This window comes from Megalops cyprinoides, chromosome 14 (genome assembly GCF_013368585.1).
Source record: "Megalops cyprinoides isolate fMegCyp1 chromosome 14, fMegCyp1.pri, whole genome shotgun sequence".
Classification (NCBI taxonomy): Eukaryota; Metazoa; Chordata; class Actinopteri; order Elopiformes; family Megalopidae; genus Megalops; species Megalops cyprinoides.
This window is the reverse complement of record NC_050596.1, coordinates 34,058,487-34,083,579: the sequence shown is the minus strand read 5'-3', so window position 1 is coordinate 34,083,579 and position 25,093 is coordinate 34,058,487. Positions and strand designations below refer to the sequence as shown.

The window sequence follows — 25,093 nt, the reverse complement described above, 5'->3', positions numbered from 1 at the left end:
CGGAGCGGACCAGCGGCCTGAGGTGAAATAGAGATCAGGGGAGAAGAGGAGTCTGCGTGTGAAAAGCACAGACATGCTGTGGAGAGCGAGGAACTGGCCTGGAATCAGGACTGTCGTGCCACAGAGGCGATGCATTCAAGCCAGTCAGTAACCGCTTTTAGTAATTCGCCCGTGTTGGCCTAAAAAGCGATAGTTCTTAATGTCATTTGAAAGCTTAATTCGATCCTAACGTAAGCAGACAATATAGCGTGCAGTATCGGTGCGGGCACCACATGGTGTCGCTAATGAGCCGCTCTGGGCTTCACGCTCATTTACCATGTTAACAGGAACCGATCACTCCTTGCTGTGGTCAAGTGATGTGACGTACAGCAGAGTTAAAACGAATTTCCATTGGAACTTCGGAGCGCTTACGTAACATCAACTTGTAAGTAAATGTCAGAATATGTTTTAAAACAACCTGTGGAGGTTTGGTTCATAGCAAATAATTCGCTGCAACTATGGACATGAAGCATTCAGATACAATTGTACACACATGGAATGCGTGTTTTGCTGGAAAAATTTTATTAATTACGGAAGTTAAAATACCTCGTTAGAATTGTATCCAGATAAAAGCTCATAATGTCAATGCGGGCACCCAGTTAAATTTAACTAAATTACGGATCCTTTATGGCATTTGACACTTATAAAATGGCATGTGTAAAAAAGTATGACACCTCCCAACATGTTTCATTGCATAGCATGTTGGTGTAGGCTACAGCGCTGTTTTCTTCTCAAATGCAGATTTAACTAGATAAACTGACTGGTCTCATTTACAAACGAAAAAAAGCGGCGATCGTAAGGAGTTGAAACGAATTTGACGCATTGCTAGACAAAACTTGAAAACCGTGTCATCGAGCATTTCATAGGCGCACAAGTCCTTGATACAACTTCAAACGGAGATCGGTAATTCGCTCTCGAAGCTGGCATCCTCGGACAGTCGGATGCAGCGAGGAAAATGCGCGTCTGTCAGCTGGCCTGCGGCTGTGCGCGGCGTTAGAGCAAACGGTGCGCTTCGGGCGAGGTGGCAGCGCTGAAGCCCACAACGGCGCTCATACGCTGCGGACAAACATCGTCTCTGCGAAATACACTACTGCTGGGACAGCTGTATGCAATGGCTTTGTAATTGTAAAACAAACCCAACAGAGGCTTAGAGGATTTGAGACTGGACTTTTCCCCGCGGGAGATTAAACAATGTCCCTGCTAAAGGAAGCGCAATGAAATCCAGTCAATGATACTTATGTTTGGGCTCCGTTTTTCCTAAATTTTACTTTAATTTCCCGTCAGTCACGGGGGACTCGTGTGAGTAGATTGTTAACCACAGAAGCCGGAGTCTGTCGAATACCGGGAAATTTTCCAGCTCAAAGTTTTCGTGTAAACGCACGTATTAGGACGATTATTTGCGATAGCAGGAAAGTCGGGGCATCACCGTCCGGTAAGGTAGGATCAAATTCGAACCGAGGCGCAGTAATGCATATGGTCTTAATTACGGTCAGTGGCAATTTATTTATTTAGTGTATTCAATGTAAACTGATGTTAGTAAAGAAGTAAACTTTCTTGTTGCTAATCGCTAGTTTTAAATAGTTTGTTAGGATTAAATTGTGTGCCTATTCCGCGTCTTGTAAACTGAAAAAATTCTCTTACGTGTTGCAGAGATTTTGTCCCTGAATCGCTGGTCTGCCGCCTTCTCCTCGCAGTTAATTACAGCGATGGTGTGCGTGCTTGCGCGACCCTGCAAACCCGCCAAAGTGGATATATATTGCTATATGGATATTCAACTAAAATAAGTTACTGAAAGAAAGTATCAAAAATGAGACACCTGTGCTCGATCCTGCTCCTCCTCTCTCTGCATCCGGTGAGTTCACAATGTTACTTTGTTTCTAGTAGAGTTACTGAAGAGAAATATTGGCAGCATTTTTAAAAATCTACGTTTTATTATCCCACGTAAAATAGTATCAAGTGAAAGAGAGTTTTGTTAAAGTGGGTGCAATTTAATGTTGTCAAGCAGTCGCCTTGTGCAACACACTGACCCTGTCCGTAAGTATTGGGTGTTCAGTGGTATGCAGTGTTCTGAAATTTATCCCGATGTAAATTGCTTCGACGCGGATAAATCAACAAACAGTAACTGAAAACAGAAGCAACATGATCCAGCGCCAACTCATTTTATCTAGACAGCTGTGTAGCCGTAACCATTAGTTTAAGTTTCATCATTCGCTTCTCGGGAGTTGTGCCAAAGCGCTGTGAATGCTTTCAGTAAACCTGCAGTAGCTACAAATTCACGGCAGTTTATTAATAACATTTATATTTAAGCTTTATGAAGCTTTTGCGTTTTTAAAAAGAGCGAACAATGAAAGAGTATTACATCAGCACGGGCACAGGACTGACATTACCTGGCAGTAGACTGACCTGAAAGGTGCAGATTAGTTTTCTGTGTACATGAATGGGCGACTCTCATCGAGCCATAGTTTAACAGGAGTGAATAATGCAATGAATGTTCATGCATACATTTCATACCACATTTAAATGGAGCACACCCTTGTTATTTTGCAATATAATTTCAATGGAACATAAAATCATTCCTTATGGATGATTAAAGCTAAACATGCTGTCTAAATCTCAGGCATTTAGAAAGAAATGGATTTATTTAGTTTTAGAAGAAGAAGCCATGCCACTGTCTCCTGTTATCGCTGGAAGTCCGACATACAGCCTCTGTGCTGTTCCCGTGCACAGAAGCACGGCATTAATTGATGTTTATGGAATTTTTTTTTTGCCCTACTAATATCATTCATCTCTTTTCTGTGTTTGTCAGGCTGTGCATCATCCACACAACATTAATTAAAATTCCTATTTATTTAACACCTGAAACATTTAACATTTAATTTAGCTCAAAAGGAAGACAGTTGTGTAACGTTTCCTTCAGCAGGCAGATATGAATAGTAACAGTACATATTCATTGGAAATGTTACCCCGCGGATCCACACAGGGGCAAGGCTATAACAGGTGAGCTGGGAAGGAGTTTACTTTGCAAAATTCAAAAAAATGAAAGAAAAAAAACAGTCAAGATATTTTACAACCTAAAATTTACTCTTAAATGTATATTCTTTTAAACCTATTAAGATAAATGCAGGTATCTGAGTATATTATTTTCCAGATATTCAGTGGTAACATTTTGTTGCTGTCGTTTTGTGGTTGTATAGTCTTAAAAAATACGGTTTTGTAGTGTATCTATTTATACCTTTAATCTTTTATGGGCACTGAAGGTACTTAAAAATTTTGTGACATCTCAGATTTTCATGTTCTCTATAGTTAAAATGAATGCCATGCAGACACATCAGACATGAGAACAGCTTATCTCTTAATCACAACCTACCCACACTGACATGGGCCAGCACCTCCACCTGAACACAGCACTCCGTGTTAAATTCCCTCTCAGGTGCTGCTGTTATAGTACAGTAATTCTCATTTTAGTTTACCTGAACACCATTCGCGTCTCAGGAAAGGTATCCGTCATTGCTGTGCAGAGGAGTTTTCCTGTGAGACCTGACATTCTTCAGCTTGGCTCTGTGGGGTTCAGTTCAGGTGAAGGGTAATTAGTGTTAAATCAGATGCCAAAGGAGATGAATCAATGCACAGAGCACACAGTGAGTCAGACGCACATACACTGCGGGTGTGAAGGGCACATCGCTCAGCACACAGACTTTTCAGCTGATCCCAGATCAGCTCCCGGTCTGAGCTCTGTAACACACACTGTCATGGTAATCTGTGTCTCACATTATACTGAGCAGTGATGGCACAGCATCACCAGCGGAGGAAAAGCTTTGCTCCTCTCTCTGCCCGCGCGTGAATTTGTTAGAGGGAGCATTGGGTTGAAAGGCTTGAATCCTTGTGACCATGTTTCTGGGTATGTGCCTGTCATCACATGGGCCAGTGTTGCACCCCTGGGAGCCCCTGAACCTGCCCGGCTCCCCTGGGCTCCCTGCCTTCTGCTCACCCTGACCCAGCGGAGCCTCACCCTCCATCTCCCCACAAAACACATCACACACCCTGCCCTTAACACTACAGAGATGCAGTGATGTGAATTGCACCCTGCAGAGAGATGTTCAGCTTGTGCACTGTGCCCCATGGAAATGTGCTTTTAATCCTCTTGAGCCTGATTGCTTTTCTTGTGGCATTATTATTCTCATAACAGATGAAATCTAATGTCTAATATTGTTCATGATGTATAACGATAATAATATGACTATGGCTAAATCCAGATGTTTTTGTTGGTTTGGCATTCAACACAGCATTCAGGGGTGTGCACGCACACACACACTAGCATCAGATAAAAGACACTGAAATAATAAAGTTAAGTGGAAAAAAAAAAGTGTTAATTTCTCTCATGCGTTAATGGCAGATTGAATGAATCCAGTGAGTTCAAGCTGAATTTCCCCTGTTACATGTGTTTTACATGATGCGGATGAGTGTGAGTTTTCCCCTCAACATATTCTAGTAAGTCTTCAGTACATGAGCATCTCCTTGCAATAGCAGAGACAGCCATTGATATGTCGTTTGGGGACATTAGGATACCCCTGTCTTACAGGGACTGCAGCCGTTTGCTTTGGCAAGGCCCGTGTCTCCCTGTGCCTCAGCTAATACAGCATGACAGGGACGCTGGTGACATTTCCCATGTAAACGCCGCGGATGAGAGTTTAAGGCCACGGTCGGGTGGAGAAAGAGATTGAAGGCTGTGAGTGACTGCAGGGAGGGAAGGAGGGATGGAGAGAGGGAGAGGGAGAGAGAGGGATGGGGATGGAGGGAGAGAGGGGGAGAGAGAGAGAGAGAGGCAGGAAGAGAGAGCGAGTGTAGCTGAGAGAGGTGAGGAAGCAAGCTAGCCCTGTAAATTCATCTCTTCTGTGCATGAAGGAACTCACAGCAGCTTACAACGCGATGTATACTTACCCCAACATTCAGTTTCAGAATTCAGTCAACATTTGCCTTTCCACTCAAAATGAGCATAAGTTCAGCAATCACCAGAATGAAGGAGAATATCACATTTATATCAGAAAAGGACAACTTGCATTTATTTCTCAGGTAAAGATAAGGATACGTGCTGGTTGTTAAATGGTATTTTAGCTGTATTAGTTGTTTATATATGGTTTCCCGGAAAGGCGTTGTGCTGTGCAGCGTAGTGTGTGTGTTTGGATAATGTGTTCCAGAGATGCTGTGTGGAGACGACCTTACAATATCAGCAAAGCCCTTATTCCTTCCCAGCAATAACATGTAATGTCTGATTTTAACATGGCTATTTGTCTGGAACAACCAAACCGATTCCAGCTAAGCCTGATTGAATCCATGGGTAAATCCCTCATTTAAGATAACTTTATTACAGTATACTGTAAATACGTTTCACTGTTATAACAAATCTGTCTGTGACTGGGAGTCGGTACTGTGAATGAGAGCAGATTGGCGTTGCACCTCTGAAAGCGCAGGGTCCGTCTGAAGGAGACAGCTGGAAACCCCTGCTCCTGGGGCCACTTCCCCTTTCCACAGCGCCATTACATTTTATTTCAATATGTATTTATATTTTCTATATCTAATGGCAAATGAGCGCTGGAGGTGTAAAATGTGGAAGGAGGATCAGGATGGCACCTCTGACAGCGCAGCCCGGCCGAACCATGGCGTTCCTGCAGGAAGCTCATGTCAGAAAGCCTAATCCATCTCCAGCCTGTGGCAGGCTTGTGAGGGTTTTTCTGCAGCACTTTATCAGAGCGCTGCGTTCCCGAGCTGCAGGGCAATGATAAGGGCCCTGTGGAACCAGAGGAGCCCCACAGCGCGCGTCTGAGAGGGGAACTTACACGTGCCTCAGACACACAGCTACCGAGGGCCGCAGCAGCAAGTGAAAGTGTGGGGGGATATGGCTGGCTGCTGACTGCATGAAGGGGTGAGAGTGCAAAACGAGCAGGTGTACTTCTGCAGTGACAGTGGTGTGTGGATGTGATGGTGTTTGGCACGTTTTGCAGTGGTGTGTGGATGTGATGGTGTTTGGCTCGTTTTGCAGTGGTGTGTGGATGTGATGGTGTTTGGCACGGTTTGCAGTGGTGTGTGGATGTGATGGTGTTTGGCACGTTTTGCAGTGGTGTGTGGATGTGATGGTGTTTGGCTCGTTTTGCAGTGGTGTGTGGATGTGATGGTGTTTGGCTCGTTTTGCAGTGGTGTGTGGATGTGATGGTGTGTGGATGTGATGGTGTTTGGCACGTTTTGCAGTGGTGTGTGGATGTGATGGTGTTTGGCACGTTTTGCAGTGGTGTGTGGATGTGATCGTGATTGGCTCGTTTTGCAGTGGTGTGTGGATGTGATGGTGTTTGGCACGTTTTGCAGTGGTGTGTGGATGTGATGGTGTTTGGCACATTTTGCAGTGGTGTATGGATGTGCTTATATCTGGGTCACATTCTGTTACATTAATTGCTCACAAACGTAATCGTCTGCTGTGACGTCTGCAGTGTGGATTGCTGGGACTCTGTAGTCTGTATATAATTTCCAGTCTATCAGTTTTTTACAGTTCCAATTCAAAATAGTTTACATGTTTCCACCCAAGAAACCAAAGGGTATTCACAGGTATTCAAACGAGCCAAATATTCTGTTTACGATGGTTTTTGTTAGAAATGAACACTTTTGTGATGCTTTCAGGGTGACACTGCCAGGAGATGTAAGGATTGAGTACAAGGGAAGTTTGGTGGTTATGCGGATGGTAGTGCATTACATGGATTAACTCAAATTCTTGTTGGTTTTTAGAAACCACAGTTCACTTTTTAGAAACATTGATCCTATTATATAGGCCTATTCCATAAATACGACATTTTAAATGATGAAGGGAACATAAACGTTATGTAAATGTAAATGTGATTTTATCTTTTGCATATTTAGTCACGTTATATTTATACATGTTACATTTATAATTATGTTTGTGCGAGCTGTTAGGCTCAGGTGTCTGCAGGAGCAGCGCTCGGAGCGGACAGCTGAATGTGGCTTCACGGTCTCTCCCTCCGATTGGCAGCGTTCTGCAGACTGCACTGTTCGGTGTAACATCCCCATCGGTAAACCCTTTCAGGCCTTTGCAGCTGTTGGAAGCAGCATGGATCTCAGTTTAGGAATATAGGAGTAATCTGGCATAAGAATAAATTACTGTAAAATTGCGTGTAAATGTTTTCACAAAAAACTGTAGTATGAGCCATTCGCTTGGGCTAATCCCTGCAAACATGGCAGTTAGCACTGTAGCCTGCAAGCTTCTGCCTCAGTCTGGATTCATTTTTAATCACTGTCATTGTCTTTATCCATGGGAATTTTATGTAACATTCAAGACGTTCTCAGATGTTTAATTTTACCTAATGAGGCCACATATTGCCTTTGTTAATAAAGGGAGGTCTTTAATTAAGGTAGACCTATTAGGGAATGCCAAACCAACAAAAACATCTGGATTTAGCCATAGTCATATTATTATCGTTATACATCATGAACAATATTAGACATTAGATTTCATCTGTTATGAGAATAATAATGCCACAAGGGATTTTTTTTACTCGTACATGCTGTTATCAGAATGACACCCCAGCCGTGTAACGCCCTGGTCTGAAAAAGCAGAGTGCGTTTTACCGCCATTTCAGCGCTGTCCACAGTCACTGTGTTTGGGAAACTGATCTCAGGTCAGTCGCAGGAGGAAAATGGAGCAGGCTGATAAAGAGGCAGCAGGTCCTGGATCCCCACCCTGCTCCCCCTTGTCTGAGTAACTGCCTCCCACAGACATCATTTATATCTTTTAAACATCGATTTTACAGCAAAATGCAAGTTACCTCAATCAGTCACAGCAGGAAAATTGGTCAATAAAGAAGCGCTGGCCGGCTGGCGATCGCAGCGGGAGTCAGAGGAGCTGAACTCTCCTCGACCCGCCAAGGTCAGGGACAGGGGAGAGGTCTGCCATAACCGCGGCGACCACTTTATATTAATCTGCCAGCTGCGGGCGGGGCCCTTTCCTGATTGGCTCCCAGGGATGGCGGTTATGGCGGAGGCTGCGGGATGGGCGGGCCGGCCGTTACCTGCCTGTCCCCCTGTAGCCTGCGTATATGCAGCTGACCGCAGAGGCAGCGCAGCCCGGGGCTCACTCTGTGGGCCGGGATGTTTAAGGTAGTCACAGTTATGAACACTATGAGCACTATGCATCATATTTATAATTCATATGCAGATTATGTCTATACTGTAATATTGGGTTTAGGTTTAATTTAATAAAATGCTAATTGAAGTCTGGTGTTACATTCTTCACCTAACCATGGCAGTCTCTGTTGAACGGGTTTCCCACCCGTGAGCGTTAAACCCGCCTCTGAAGCATGTTGTTCTGTGTAAGCCCTGTTGTTTCACTTGTGTTTAGAGCTCAATCATAATCCATTATTTATGACGCACTGACAGCTCATCAGAGACGTGGGTCAGCGGGGCAGGGTCAGAGTTCCTCCGCCGTCACACTGGGGTAATGGTTTTCGTCAGTAATTACCGCCATGTGCTGGAAAGGCCAATCACTCCTCCTGTTAGTGCATTATATAGCAATATGCCCCATTAATTACATCTGCTTTACTTTCCTCTACCCCACAGGACAGGCACCCGGAGAATAAGCAATATAAATCTCTGCTGATTATTTCTGCTCCGCTCATTCCTCCATTTCTCCCCCTCTCCCCCACACGCTCTGTCTCAGCCTGTCACTTTCACTCTAACAAAGTGCTGTCAGCCTTTCTCTGGCTTTGCATATTTCTTGTGAAGTACCTGTCTTCCCTATCGGAAGGAGAAATGGAAGTAGCACTTTTTCTTCTTTCTTTTAAACGAGCCATTGAAAGAATGAGTCACATTTCAAGCGGCTGTAAGAGCAGAAACATGTGCTCTGTCAGACAGGACAGATCCATCCATGCTGTCTGTGTGGAAATATCCAGGGAACTGAGCTTCACACGCGATGAATGAGGAAGACTCTTCTTCTTAGTTTTCACGAACAGACAAAAAGGACATGAAATTGCCATTACTCTAAAGCAATTAGCTTTGTTGTGTCTGTCTCTTTAAGCTTCACTGATGTACGTATTACTTGCTGGAATCGTGCTGTGGGTTATGTGTATGTCACTGATAACAGATGATGAAAGAGACTCGAGAGAAGACAAAATGGTTTAACTTACATTATGCAATAGAAGCTGTATGTACCCCGAAATATCTGGATCCATTTAACTTCATTATGCCTTAAGAATAGAAAATTAATATTACGGCAAAATGAAGCAAAGCACCAAAGCATGAATGACTAGTGTGGGCTGCAGTTATGGAAATCAGTATTTACCACAGAGCTGTGACTGTGATCCCGGAGAGATTCATACAGATACAGATACAAAAAAAAGTGTTTTAATAGTAATTATTTTTATTTCAGAGGCAGTGTTTACAGCAAACATAGTATCAGCAAAAGACTTTTTCAAATGTTAATAACACATTAATGAGATTTTGTGTATCAAAAAACGTGTAAAGATGTCTTTAGCAGGGGAGGTCATTTATGGATGTGTCTGCGCAAGGCTCAGGCCCGTGAGTGTTACACTGACGCTGACGCACAGACGTACAGAGGCGCGGTCTCCGACGGTCACGGGAGTGTTACACTGGGGTACAGAGGTGCGGTCTCCGGCGGTCTCCTGCGGTCTCGGGAGTGTTACACTGGGGTACAGATGTGCAGTCTCCTGCGGTCTCGGGAGTGTTACGCTGGGGTACAGATGTGCAGTCTCCTGCGGTCTCGGGAGTGTTACGCTGGGGTACAGACGTGCAGTCTCCTGCAGTCTTGGGAGTGTTACACTGGGGTACAGATGTGCGGTCTCCGGCGGTCTCCTGCGGTCTCGGGAGTGTTACACTGGGGTACAGATGCGCGGTCTCCTGCAGTCTCCTGCAGTCTCGGGAGTGTTACACTGGGGTACAGATGCGCAGTCTCCTGCAGTCTCGGGAGTGTTACACTGGGGTACAGATGCGCAGTCTCCTGCAGTCTCGGGAGTGTTACAATGAGGTACAGATGCGCAGTCTCCTGCAGTCTCGGGAGTGTTACGCTGGGATACAGATGCGCAGTCTCCTGCAGTCTCGGGAGTGTTACACTGGGGTACAGATGCGCAGTCTCCTGCAGTCTCCTGCAGTCTCGGGAGTGTTACACTGGGGTACAGATGTGCAGTCTCCTGCAGTCTCCTGCAGTCTCGGGAGTGTTACGCTGGGGTACAGATGCGCAGTCTCCTGCAGTCTCCTGCAGTCTCGGGAGTGTTACGCTGGGGTACAGATGCGCAGTCTCCTGCAGTCTCGGGAGTGTTACACTGGGGTACAGATGCGCAGTCTCCTGCAGTCTCGGGAGTGTTACACTGGGGTACAGATGCGCAGTCTCCTGCGGTCTCAGGAGTGTTACACTGGGGTACAGATGCACAGTCTCCTGCAGTCTCCTGCAGTCTCGGGAGTGTTACACTGGGGTACAGACGCGCTGTCTCCTGCAGTCTCCTGCAGTCTCGGGAGTGTTACGCTGGGGTACAGATGTGCAGTCTCCTGCAGTCTCGGGAGTGTTACACTGGGGTACAGATGCGCAGTCTCCTGCGGTCTCGGGAGTGTTACGCTGGGGTACAGATGCGCAGTCTCCTGCAGTCTCGGGAGTGTTACACTGGGGTACAGATGCGCAGTCTCCTGCGGTCTCAGGAGTGTTACACTGGGGTACAGATGCACAGTCTCCTGCAGTCTCCTGCAGTCTTGGGAGTGTTACACTGGGGTACAGACGCGCTGTCTCCTGCAGTCTCGGGAGTGTTACGCTGGGGTACAGACGCGCTGTCTCCTGCGGTCTCGGGAGTGTTACGCTGGGGTACAGACGCGCTGTCTCCTGCGGTCTCGGGAAGTCAGCTGTTTGGGGTGCAGAATTTGACATGTAATTCCTCTGCTGAAGTGTGTGTCAGCCGCAGGCGGAGGAGACGGCTGTGCAGAGTGACACGCGGTGAGGAAGGCCGTCACTTCCCCGTCACCTTTCATCCTCGTTCCCACTGCGGGGCGCGGGAAGGCAAATGGCAGCTGAAAATTTCACTATGATACATGAGCAATCACCACCCCCAGCTACTGGCGCTAACAGGAGCGTAGCGTTAGCGTTTCACAGAGGGAGGAGAACAGCTCTTACTATCAAAGGCTTCAGGATGCAGTAAGCCATGCCTCAGGGTGAAACATTCACACGGGTTTCTGGTCGTATCTCTGACGGGTGGCAGGACATGCTGCCGTCAGACCTGCAGCGCCCAGGGGAGCCCTGCCTCCTCTCTCTGATTCGGGGTGAAGGGTGCGTGGTGCCCCTCCCAGCGATCAGAGTGACGCCTCCTCTCCAGCACAGCCCCCGGAGAGCCGGGGGGGGAGCGCCTTCTGGGACCGGCTTTGTTGGAATCATTAAAAATCAAACGCCCTTTAAGGTCTGATCAGAGGAGAGGGCCCAACATGGAGGAAGCAGTCTGTCATGTTGGATTTAAAAACGTGAGACAGACAACCCAGCCTATCACTGCTGCTGTTTGGTAACCATGGCGAGAGAATGGAGTGAATCTGTGCCGATCGGCGCCATTTTACAGCAGTGATTTAGCGTGAGCCCAGGAGAGGAACAGAATAAATGTGGAAGCCGACAGGATATGTGCACGCTACATGAATGGCACTGTAAAACAGGCCAATTATTATCACAACTGGAGAAGCACACTCCATCAGATAACCGATCACCCTGCTGCACACACTCACACGGGGAAACTGCTCCTGCTGCTGCCTGTGTTGACGAATCTGTGAGAAGCTTTGCTTGCTTTATTCAAATTTTACAAGACCTCGTGTTCTATCTAGAGAGAGGCTATTCAAAAAAGGATTAGCACAGTAATGAGCTTCTATAATAAGGAGCAGAAATTTGAGCTGAAAAGCAGTACCTTTTCAACACAGGCTTGTACAAGACAAAGATGAACAAACATCATTGTAATACCAGCCTCTTACTGGGGTTTTACTGAGCATTAGGGGATGCGAGTTTAACGCAAAGTACAGCAGATCCCAGAGAAGCCCCCGGGAGACATTTCTGCTCCGTGGTAATATGTTGTGCGGTCTTTACAGCGTTCCAGGCAGACGTTTCCCATAGTGCTGATCTAGGACCAGTTTTGCTGTGTAGTATACAATGGTTAAGGTTAGAATAGTAGTTAGGGCAGCTGGTCCTAGGTGAGCGCATACAGCGCTGAGCTGTAGGAAGGCAGATGTGTGAGGAGGACAGTTTCTGGGACGTGCAGCGGGAGGCTGTCGGCCAGCACAGAGGCACACGGCAGCCAGACGCCTCTGAGTTCTTAATAACTTTCCAGAGGCTACTTCTGGCCACCGTGGCAATTACCTTCATGTCAGGCTGTAAAAGATATGTCTGCCCAAGGGACAAGCAGTCAGCCTCTTCCATAATACTCATTACAGACTGATGTCAAAGCCCATCCTCCCTGTCGGAGGCCGTGTGTCTCCTGTCCGGCCGCTGTAATCACCAGGTCAACGGCGCGGGGCGTGGCAGGGTGTGGTGGCAGACACACCCCACTGCGGGGCGTGAGGTGTGAGGTGTGTGTTTAGGGGCCTGAAGTGACGGACAGGTGTGTGGAATGTGATTCAAGCCTCTCTCCTGTTCTGCAGACATCACTGCTTGGTTCTCTTCTCCTGACCCCCCTGCATGTCACTACAATTTCCTCAGTCACTCATCACCCCTGAACTCTTCTCTCATGAGCATTGTTCACTCCCTACCTGAGCTTCTGTGCAGAAACAGGCCATTTTTCCTCCTGTTACAGGGTAGGGGAGTGTGTAGGAGGGAAATGGACAGAGATTTTTGATTTGATGTTGCATTTGCTACGTTATTTACCTGAGGAAATGTCACCTGACTGGATGCACAGCAGTTCACTGATGCTCCCTTTACAGCTATAATGCCATACTGTCCCGCCAGGCCATTTCCCATATGGAAACAGGGACTGTGATGCCATACTGTCCCGCCAGGCCATTTCCCTGTATGGAGACAGGGACTGTGATGCAATATAAACCATCTCAGAATGCGCGTGAATCCCTGATTTCCTCAGAATACGCGTGAATCCCTGATTTCCTCAGAAGGCGACTGAATCCCTGATTTCCTCAGAATGCGCGTGAATCCCTGATTTCCTCAGAAGGTGACTGAATCCCTGATTTCCTCGGAATGTATGCGAATCTCTGTTTTCCCCAGAATGCGTGTGAATCTCTGTTTTCCTACACGGGAGAGGAGAGGTGTGGAAATTCTGCTGTTTGTTCACAGTTACGGGAGACGTGGTGTAACAGTGGTGAGATAAAGTGTCTCTCACGTCATGTTTATGTGAAGGTATCGTCTTAATTAAGCACCGCAAGGGGTGATGCATGTGCCGCGCTCGCGGTCTGTGGGAGACGCATCGATTTCACATTAGGCCCAGAGAACTCTCAAATCGCCAAGCCATTATGCTCCGCTGCCATCGTTTATTCCGGTGCCCAAAACTTGTGTAGCGTGGCGCATCAGCGGAGTGAATTTATAAACCGTCTTTCGGTGTCAGCCGCGTTAGTGTTCGCAGCCGGCGCAGCTTACAGTCACACGCATTCTGAGGAAGTCAAACGAAAAGCTACGCGGGTTCAGAATTATGCAAATTCAGAAACGTTGTGACTACCAAACCATTTAGGGGGGAACACTGATTGAGTTTCTTAGCTGTGTACACATATGCTGCAATTAGGCTTTGAGCAAGAAGGATAATTAGCAGGAGAAAGATGGAGCTCTGTCAGAGCTTTCCTGCGGCCCTCCTCCCAGCCTCCACAGCTGCTCCTGCGAATGCTTCCCTCACCGGGCCGCTGGAAAGCAGCCCTGCCTAATTACCAATAAAATAGCGGAAAAGCTTATTGCCGTGAATTATTGAGACTTTATCTGAAACCGACCAGGACTGAATCCTGAAGCGTAGGGCCGATGAAGCTCAGATCATCTTCTGCCTCATGTCTGGCCTGAACACGCCCAAACAGAGACATGCTCGGGCTCAGAGCTGGTATTATTCATCTGATGCACCAGAATCTAGCATTCCTGGAATTATGCACTAAAATTATTGTAATACATGCTCTTGTTGTTGGTTAAAGAAACAGCCTCACTGTGCAACTGCTACAAATTATTAGCAGCCTCATATATTTTGAATAATCACAGACAACTACTGAAATAATATTAATTTTTTTTCTTGAAGGCCACCAGCAACAAAGAGCAGATTCCAGAGGCGGAGCTTCTAGAATGGGCGGAGTCAGATAACGAGGAGAGCCTCTCCCCCGAAACGGCCAGCCCTCGGCTCCGCAACCCTCTGCGGCTGTTTGCACAGGCGTCTCCTGCGCTGAAGAACATCAGGGAAATGGCGTATTTAGGGAACGCGGAGGACGTCTGGGCCTGGTTATCCAATCAGACGGCTGCTCAAGAGGCTCGCGCCAGAACTAAACGCAGGCCCATCGTCAAGACGGGGAAGTTCAAAAAAATGTTTGGCTGGGGCGACTTCCATTCCAACATTAAGACCGTGGAGCTGAACCTGCTGATCACAGGCAAGATCGTGGACCACGGCAACGGCACCTTCAGCGTCTACTTCCGGCACAACTCCACCGGCAAGGGCAACGTGTCCGTCAGCCTGGTGCCACCCTCCAAGGTGGTGGAGTTCGAGATCAGCCAGCAGTCCACGCTAGAGACCAAGGACTCCAAAGCCTTCAACTGCCGCATCGAGTACGAGAAGACGGACCGGGCCAAGAAGACGGCCATGTGCAGCTTCGACTCGCCCAGCATGTGCTACAGGGAGCAGACACAGAGCCACGTCTCCTGGCTCTGCTCAAAGCCCTTCAAGGTCATCTGCATCTACATCGCCTTCTACAGCGTTGACTACAAACTGGTGCAGAAGGTCTGCCCTGACTACAATTACCACAGCGACACTCCCTACTTCTCCACTGGGTGACAGAAGCTTTGTGATTGGTTGGTTCTTGGGCATTGTAGCGACCTGTTCACATCACCCTTGTCATGCTCTGTTCATTTCTCATGCAGTTATTACTCTTTCTCCAGATGTTGGCTATGGGGGGACCTCATGGGCACGTAATCACAGATGAATTTATGGTTTTGTGCTGGTAAACCGGGGAAACAATATCAACATCTGCCACAAACCTAATTCCACATCTAATGGAGCTCAGTCTTTTCTAAATTTTCTTTTTCATTTCCTCCTTTTTCACCCAGCATCAACAGTTGATAGTTATACATGCAAGCTTGTCACCATAGTGATGATAACCACCGGATCCACCTAGGGGAGTGGGTGAGTTCTGTGCAATACACAAGTATGTCTAGCATACCTACTTTTCACACTACAAGTCCCACAATGCACCAGGAGGCAAATGCTGTTGGAAGATGGGCACTCCTGATATCCTCCTGATGCTATCTGAGTAAATCATAGGTGTCATGACTGTCAGGGTACTGAGAGCGGAGTGAAGGGCTTTTCCCAGACAGAATCCCCTGCTAATACAGCTATACATCTGATATGTTTGGCATTTATTGGCATTTGGAACATAAACCAGTATGTAGAAACCTCTCAGATATTTTGTTACATTTATGAATATTTGTTGAGATTATTTAATTCTGTTTTACGAAGCTGATTATTAGTTTGATGCAGTTTTCTCAGATTTGGCCCCAAATCAGACTGGAAGATTTATTCCACGTCTTTGTCTTTTGTAATCAGGTATTTGGTTTTTAGGATCTCATTTTAAGGTAATAAAAAATTAAAATCCTTGACGTGCTGTTGGACTCCAACTTGACAAAAGTGAGCACTGACTTTATAAGGCATACAAATCCAAAAGAACGTGATAAACAAATGCTTTAAATTTTAGAAACAAATTAAAACCGTGGTTCTTAGCATTATGTAAATGTGCTGGGTTTAATTTTCTGTATAAGCCTGTTTCATGGTGTAGTCTGCTAAAAACATCTACCTGCAAGAATATTTCCACTCTGCAACTGGTGCACTTTGAAAGAGAATCTGAGTTTGAGTTTGTGTAATTCTGCTTCCTGAGGGAGCCGCTGTTAAAGGAAGCTCGGAGCGCTGGGGGACATAATGCAGTTGGCAGCCGCAGAACAGAACTTTGTCATGGTCTCGCCACAGAGCTCGACATTTCTGCGCTTTAATTAGCAGTAATTATGCTGTGAAATTTAATTTACATATCATGAGTGAGCAGACCAACAGCCTACAGCAAAATTCACTTGTTTGTCCCAAGTGGAAGGACAAAAACACAGTGTTTATATTGCCCATCTCATGGAGAGGTTTGCTTTGGACCAAAACTGGCCAGGGACACAACTCACACTGCCAAAACCATGCCAGTCCATACAGTCATAGAAACATTGCCTTCATCTGCCCATGACCCCCTTTTCACCCCTCTGACACACCCCTTCTCTGACACACCCCTTCTTAAAGCCTGTAAATGTTACTGCTACTAAATGACTGAAACTAAATGACTAAAATTGTACCTTGATTTATCTGTTCATGTTTTAGTTCTGTGCATCAGTGCAATACCGTGTGTTCTGTGTAAGTCTGCATTTATAAAACCTTATAGTCTGCGTTTATAAAACGTTACTGTGTCACATTAATTTTGCAGTTGAAAGGTTAAAAGTTTGCTTTTCTTTAATTTTAGTTGTTTATTGCTAGTGAATTCAAGTAGTTTAAAATGTCGTATCAAATTACTCAGTTCACTATTATGATCATAAGTTTTTAAAATATCAGTGGAAAGTACCTAGTTTTAATAATATCAGGTTTGGCTTGTATCCAAGATACAGTTTACTTTTCTGTGAAATAGAAAAAAAGAATACATGTTTAGGCTATGCATAGGCTATGTACAATATACACTATTTTGATGTTAACTCTTAAAGGGGTTTATTTTGTTAAAATTAAATTTAGTTTGAAAATCTGTATTGGTTATTGCCTCATTAAGCAGTTTGGCCTCGGAACACCGTGAGGTAGAGCCCCTCCCATCATTCACAGTAGCCTGGACGCTGTAATGATCACTACTCTCCTTCCTGTGGTGATTACTCAGTAGTTTTGGTACTGGGTGCACACGTTTATAAATGTTAATAAATGACACAGTTCTTTCCTAGAACACTATGGCTCGCCCAAAAGGGGGCATCATAACAGTCCATCCAGGACCCCTCTGTAACGCCTTCCAGACGCTAACCCTAACCCTAACCAGAAGTTACCATTACCTTCGCAGGCAACTGCGAGTATCCTCAAAGGTTGGCATATACGCAGAAATTGGTCTTATATGCTAAAATGGACCCGCTATGTATACATGCTAATAATATTTATATGCGTGTCAAACACATCTGAGTGGCAGTTACGACGCTTGCAGCACTGTTTTCCATGTGGGAATCAGACGCTGCGTTTTCCGCATGCTGCGCGCCTGCACCCTGCCCGGCTGCCGGGGGCGATGGCGGCGTGATGATCTGGAAAACCCTCCCGCTGCTCTGTGACTCCCGTCAGTCTGCGGCCGGGGTCTGTCACACGGGGACCGCGGCCACCTCACGCGTGTGCCTCGCTGAATGGAGTCAAACGAATTCGCCTGGATATCAGACCTGGGCTCAGCAAAATTTGGGCATTTTCCCCTGGACTTAGAGTGAGCGGGGGGGGTTGGGGGGGCAGAGGGTGCGGCTGCCCCGGGCCCTCAGTTCTTTCAGTTACAAAGGGGCCTGCCTTGGGCCCAATCTGCCTGACTGAACATGTATTTTTGTTGTTTAGTTTAATATTTTGAATAAAGTTTGTGTCTTGATTGCTGCAAAAAAATAAAGTCAGACTGAGGGCGTAATGGTTTCAACCGACCCCTAGCCAAATTTCTCACTGTGATATTTATTTTGAATGAGCAGAGACACAACAGAGTTACAGAAAACTTTATTCACTGTCCAGTATCCTTGTGTAAGTGTACAAACAAAAAAATTACGCCCCCTGTTCGAGTCCCAAAGCAGGAACTCGGCGATCGCTGACTGTCTTGTTTTATTTCCCATCGCTGTCACTGCTGACGGAGCCGCGGTATTTAAAAATGGTCTCTGAAATAGCACACCTCATTGTAATCCGCATTTCTCTCCATTCCGCCCTTCCGTCTCTGTAAGTTTTCCCTTGGATCTATCTTGCATCTCCATACAGTCTATAATAGGCTGTATAAGGGCCCACTACAGGTCCTCGCCCCCTCTGCAATGAGCCATCGGCTCCTCCCCTGCCTGGACTCCAGCACCTAGCAGGTTGATGGTACTTCCCCACCTCTCCACCCTGCCACACGCTGACCCCTGAGTCCTGACACCGATACTGAGACCTGTGTGAGCTGGACCTGTCTTTGTCAGAGACAACCAAAAAAAAGACAAAGCCAATGTCATTTCACAAAAAGGTTCTGAGACTACTGTAATTAACGGTTATAAAATTCCAGATTTGGTTTGCACAGAAAAATGGAGAATAACAAATTACTAATGAACACATCAGTAAGATACTCTTTCACAGTGAAGAAACCCAAGATGCACCAGCTGTATTATGAAGAGCTATCGGCTCCACTCATCCCAGCACCTGTCTGCTGGATAAGACACGGCCTGAGCGCCATCTCTCTCCACGGCTAATTAGCGCACGGGATGTTTTCACACATAAACGAAGAGATGTGTATTAGCATCTCTATGAACATAGCACACTATCAGATATTGCGCTTGTGTCTAGAAGAGTTCTAATATCCCCATTTGACACGCATAGCAGGAACTATGTCTTAAATGGAAAAATAACAATGGAAGAGGCGAGACTGCGTCTGGGAGCCCTGAGAGCCGTGGAACGGGGCGGGCTGTGGAGACGCAATCTGTCGAGGGGGTTCGCGACACCGTCCACACCTCCAGCCAGCCTGCGGGGTGCGCACTTTAATTAGCAGCGATCTGAAACTCAGGATGAAAAGGGTGAGATGTGCTCTGGCTGCCAGGGGAATCACTGCTAAGTGCTCAAATGCTGTCAGCGTTCAGGACATCGAACCAAAGTACACTTCTCAACACCTAAAAATAGGGTACATACATTTTTCGGACGCACATGGATTACAAGTCAATCAACACTTAAACACATAAGGACATAAGAGTAGGGAAAGTGAAAAACCGAAATGAACATAATTTTCCTTGGAGCTGGACTCGAAAAATGTTCCAGAAAGAAACGTTTAAGAAATGTTATTAACCGGTTACCACACGTTAAAGTTCTAAGCAATTTTCACAACCGTGCAAAGTTCACTAAAACTATCCTTCAAGCTATTCAGGTCCCTGAGAAACGTGCAACCCGCATCAAATAGGCCTACTGCTTAAGGCAACATATTGTATCTGCGCTGTTACAAGATATGGGTAATTTAATATTTGCACCCCCACTTTATGCTTTAGCTATGTTTTAGTAGCTTGCAGCACCGTATAAGAACGTCATAAGCCGCCTCTATCAAATAGTGGATTCAGGACAAAATGCCTAAGAAAAACTAACAAATAATAAAAAAAAACACTTTCCAGCCAACAACTGCAATACAGTCAGACTTTTATCGATGCAACAGCACGCCACATTCGGTTCACCTCCTCATATGAAACAGGTCTTGAGAATAAGAGTCCTTCCTGGGTGTAATTCAATTACCACCTAATTGCGCACTTGACTGATGTGTTGTTAGACTGCGCTTCAGCGCACTCACAGCCGACATTAACCTCCGTGTGCACCAACCCCCGTGAGCCGCGGGCACGCGCACCGCGTCCGGACAGCGCTGGCGGAGAGAGCAGCCGCTAACGGCTAAATTCAGGCCTTCCATTAGCGCCGCTACACCGCGGTAACAGCGCTGTCCGAAGAGCAGAGAGCTGGAGCTGATGCGTGTCAAAGGGGAATCTCCTCTCCATGCAAAGCGCTTCCAAGGACAAAGAAAATAAACACATTTCTAAACATCTCAGTCATTTCTTTAGGGAATATCCTCATGCAGCCAATCTGAATTTTCTTGCACAATTTACCCATGTTAGATATTTACTGTATGTGTGTGTATGTTCCTCCCTCCGAGCACCACGGACTCACTCACACAGCCCTCTGTCCCTGCAGCGGGAGGGTGCTGACGTACCTCACGCGGCGAGAGCGGAGTCTCACCGCCTGAGCAGTCTCACCCCCAGCACCTTAAATAAAGGCTAACACAAACTCATGCATTTGAGTAGGAATACATTTTAAGGTCTTTTTTTTACAGCTAAAATGATTTACAAAATATCATTGATACATAATCAGTTTGCTGACAGCAAATCAACTGCTATTTACTGTAAATGATAGAAGACAGCTTAGAAAAGCAGTACAGTATCACAGACTCATCAAAATCCATCTACATTTTACATGTCATCATAGCACAGTGTCTCAGACATTTTTGGTACATTTACTCTTGTGCGCTGATGGCGTGAGGTGGGAGCGGGTGAGACGTCACTGCAGGGTCACATATGCATGTGCTGAAATGTGCAAACATCAAAAATACTCTGCTGTGCTTACATCTCCTTACAGAAGGACATTTCACAACACTTCATTGCTTTCAGTGAAAACAGGGACATAAACAGCTTCATATATCACTGAGCAAATCCCCTCCCTGCACTGGCTCAAAGGACTCAAGTACAGCTTCAGTACAACTGGGTGGAACTGGAGAATTCTTCTAGAAAAATCGTTTGCAAAAGAAGGCCTCGAAAATTGGACTGCCAAAGCAGGGGAACGAAGCCAGGCATGAATCTCATTCGCTAGCAGTATACCTGCGGCTGAATCTCATTCGCTAGCAGTATACCTGCGGCTGAATCTCATTCGCTCGCAGTATACCTGCGGCTGAATCTCATTCGCTCGCAGTATACCTGCGGCTGAATCTCATTCGCTCGCAGTATACCTGCGGCTGAATCTCATTCGCTAGCAGTATACCTGCGGCTGAATCTCATTCGCTAGCAGTATACCTGCGGCTGAATCTCATTCGCTAGCAGTATACCTGCGGTTGAATCTCATTCATTAACAGTATACCTGCGGTTGAATCTCATTCATTAACAGTATACCTGCGGTTGAATGTCATTCGCTAACAGTATACCTGCGGCTGAATCTCATTCGCTAGCAGTATACCTGCGGCTGAATCTCATTCGCTAACAGTATACCTGCGGCTGAATCTCATTCGCTAGCAGTATACCAGAGCCTGAATCTCATTCGCTAGCAGTATACCAGAGCCTGAATTTCATTCGCTAACAGTAAACCAGAGCCTCTCACACTCAGTGCTACCCTGCCATAATGCCCAGGTAAAGAGTATCATTGCATTTCCAGTCGGACAGTAGAAAATGCACTGTGTGCCCGTTTAGATGTCAGATGCCTCTGTGAGATGCACAAGAAAAAGAAGACAGCGTGTTAACACAGCATTCTCAAGACACAAATGTTATTTCAACGATGTCATGGCAAGGTACAGCAGCCAATCTTCTGTAGGAAGTACTTCTGCTTTGGTACAGGTTTGGCCAACAGACTTACTTCACTGAGGAAAAGAGGTCAAATGTAAATGAACAAAAACATGAAAATGACCAAAGTGAAATAAAGAGCAGGTGTGCACTGAGCGCATTTTAAACACTTCGGTAAGGAAACATCTCTCTGTAAACAATATGCTGCCAATCACTGGAGTATCATTTCGTAAGGAGTTAACGCAGTCACTCCTGGGAAACAAACCATTTCACAAGTAAGGAGTCCCAAACTTAAAGTTCCTAAAAACAAATCAACTGGAAAAAAATGTAACAATTTTAGACGTTTAAGCAAAACACAAAACCGGCAAGTGTGATAACTGAATGTGTGTGTTAAGGCTACAGCAAGATCAGAGCCACTCAGACAACATCCAGATTCTGACAATTATCAAAGAGAGTTAAAACTCTATTCCGCTTTACATATTACATCATAGCAATGCCACCGGAACACAGATGCTCAGCATCCTGTCCATATTCCAGCACATCTAGGGTTAATATCTTTACACATATGCATAATCCTCACCGGAGTGAAGGCAGACAATGCCACATCTCAAATCCCCCCACAAAACAAAAACATGCACCTTCTCAGCCTGTAATTCTTTCCATTCAAAGTTCTTTCTTCTTGTTAACCAGAGAATTCATTCTAGAACATACAGAGCTTTGCCATTTGGTAAAACAGCCCAGAACTAAAGCCCAGAACTAAGTAATTTGAAAAAATGAATGATCTATACACATTGAACAATACAGTTAATGTGACAACGCATGACAAAAAAAATCTGTGTAAACAAGACATTGGTAAACAAATCTTCATATTTACTGAATGATTTTGGGGGTGCGGAGAAGGGACACATTGAATTCACTTCCTTCTGTGTGATGTCCAGCATTACAAAATTCCTCATAATGCATATGGCGTTTGGAAAAAGCATCTCTTCCTACAGCTCTAGCTAACTTTTACACCAGTCTTCTGAAGATGGTAAACGTGAGTTCATTTATGAAAATGGTGCCATCAATATGGGGCATATTTGTCTTAAAAAGTGTGACGAGAAACGGCCTTGCACACAATATGTCCACACTTTTTAATGTCTAGTCACAAAAGGGGCTAAACATTAAGGATACATGATATTTCCCAGGAATCAAACACTGAATGACACATTCCTCTATAACTCCATTTTAAAACTACTGCATTATGGGAACTAGTGCAATCTGGAGAGGGCCTGGTCTCTTTGACAAGGCAGGCACACAGTTAAATACAGGAGTAATAATAAAAACTCTGGAGCAATGGCAGATAGTTTAAGGCCATTTCGAAATGACAGAATAGGTCGCAAATAAAGCTTGAAGACCAAAAACCGAGCTGTTCCAGCGGGCCGAGGAGGTGAGGCGCCGGCCGTGCTGCCGCTGACTGCGCGCGGGGACGGCCTCGCCTCCTCTCACTCACTCAGCGGGAGCACACACTACACCCCCCGCTCCACACGCCCCACAGCAGTCCGCAAGGGGCCTGGCCAGTCAGGACTGTTTTAGGCGCTTCCTGGGCAGTCCGAAGGGGGGGCACTGGGCAGACGCCAGGGCTCGGAAGGCCTCTGCCACCAGGTGGGGGTGGGACTGGATCATCGACTTCCAGCCCGCGGTCTCCATGATGTCCGTCGCATGGCTGCAGATAGGAAAACAACTCTTCAGCTTCCAAAGCCGACCTCACCACCAGAACACTGACAGCAGGAGAGGACACAGCTTCCCCAGAGAAACACACCGAGGCCAGAGAAATAACACAGTGGTTAAGGTACTGGACATGGCCGCAAAGGATTATGGGTACAACACGCCCTAGAGATCACATGGGTGTCACACTCCAAGGTGTCCTTCCTCCCAGCACACGCAAACTAGCAGCCAGGAGAGACAAACAGAGTCTCACAGAGTCCTTCAATGTCTCAACGTGCATAAAATGCTTCCTTTCCAAAGCTTATGCCAGAATTACAGGTGTTAATAGCGCTGAGATGCCCTATCGCTGTGTGCCTCACAGAGTGAGTGAGTGTGACCTGCACGGGCCAATAGTGAGTGAGTGTGACCTGCACGGGCCAAGAGTATGACCTGCACGGGCCAATAGTGAGAGAGTATGACCTGCACGGGCCAATAGTGAGAGAGTATGACCTGCATGGGCCAATAGTGAGTGAGTGTGACCTGCACGGGCAATAGTGAGTGAGTGTGACCTGCACGGGCCAATAGTGAGTGAGTGTGACCTGCACGGGCTAATAGTGAGAGAGTATGACCTGCACGGGCCAATAGTGAGAGAGTATGACCTGCACGGGCCAATAGTGAGTGAGTGTGACCTGCACGGGCAATAGTGAGTGAGTGTGACCTGCACGGGCCAATAGTGAGTGAGTGTGACCTGCACGGGCCAATAGTGAGAGAGTATGACCTGCACGGGCCAATAGTGAGTGAGTGTGACCTGCACGGGCCAATAGTGAGAGAGTATGACCTGCACGGGCCAATAATGAGTGAGTGTGACCTGCACGGGCAATAGTGAGTGAGTGTGACCTGCACGGGCCAATAGTGAGTGAGTATGACCTGCACGGGCCAATAGTGAGTGAGTGTGACCTGCACGGGCCAATAGTGAGAGAGTATGACCTGCACGGGCCAATAGTGAGTGAGTGTGACCTGCACGGGCAATAGTGAGAGAGTGTGACCTGCACGGGCCAATAGTGAGTGAGTGTGACCTGCATGGGCCAATAGTGAGAGAGTATGACCTGCACGGGCCAATAGTGAGTGAGTGTGACCTGCACGGGCCAATAGTGAGAGAGTATGACCTGCACGGGCCAATAGTGAGTGAGTGTGACCTGCACGGGCAATAGTGAGTGAGTGTGACCTGCACGGGCCAATAGTGAGTGAGTGTGACCTGCACGGGCCAATCACGTACTTGCTGTTCCAGTTCTTGCCGTCTTTGCAGCCCAGCTGTCTGAGGACACTGCACCTACAGGGGAGAGAAGCAGGAGGCAGTAAGCGGTAAAGCCCAGGGCAGGGCTAACCGAGTGGGGCTACAGGGATACAGGAGTGGGGATACAGGGATACAGGGGCTGGGATACAGGGATACAGGGGCTGGGATACAGGGATACAGGGGCTGGGATACAGGGATACAGGGGCTGGGGATACAGGAGCAGGGATACAGGGATACAGGAGCTGGGGATACAGGAGCAGGGATACAGGAGCAGGGATACAGGGATACAGGAGCTGGGGATACAGGAGCAGGGATACAGGAGCAGGGATACAGGAGCAGGGATACAGGGATACAGGAGCTGGGGATACAGGAGCAGGGATACAGGAGCAGGGATACAGGGATACAGGAGCTGGGGATACAGGAGCAGGGATACAGGAGCAGGGATACAGGAGCTGGGGATACAGGAGCAGGGATACAGGAGCAGGGATACAGGGATACAGGAGCTGGGGATACAGGAGCAGGGATACAGGGATACAGGAGCTGGGGATACAGGAACAGGGATACAGGGATACAGGAGCTGGGGATACAGGAGCAGG

General features: G+C 46.7%; 2 protein-coding genes across 3 annotated transcripts in view; one reads left to right on the top strand and one right to left on the bottom strand.

Moving 5' to 3' along the window:
• Positions 1–702: 702 nt before the first annotated feature.
• On the top strand, positions 703–15,742 carry LOC118789129 (neurexophilin-2-like). Of its 2 annotated transcripts, none has more exons than XM_036545452.1 (3): positions 703–1,476; positions 1,690–1,891; positions 14,283–15,742. In XM_036545452.1, exons 2-3 carry the CDS (start codon positions 1,847–1,849, stop codon positions 15,024–15,026), a joined length of 789 nt encoding a protein of 262 aa, XP_036401345.1. In that variant the 5' UTR covers positions 703–1,476; positions 1,690–1,846; the 3' UTR covers positions 15,027–15,742. The 2 variants fall into 2 exon arrangements, with proteins under 2 accessions (XP_036401345.1, XP_036401344.1); XM_036545451.1 differs by having other exon boundaries at positions 703–1,527.
• A 5,742-nt stretch (positions 15,743–21,484) lies between these two features.
• LOC118789373 (speckle-type POZ protein-like A) overlaps positions 21,485–25,093 on the bottom strand; it is a 15,913-nt gene continuing 12,304 nt past the window's right edge. The window contains exons 11-12 of the mRNA XM_036545764.1: positions 24,480–24,533; positions 21,485–23,222 (exon numbers count right to left, since the gene is read on the bottom strand). Coding sequence (XP_036401657.1) covers positions 23,078–23,222; positions 24,480–24,533 — 199 coding nt within the window. The 3' untranslated portion in view covers positions 21,485–23,077. The remainder of the gene's footprint in view (positions 23,223–24,479; positions 24,534–25,093) is intronic.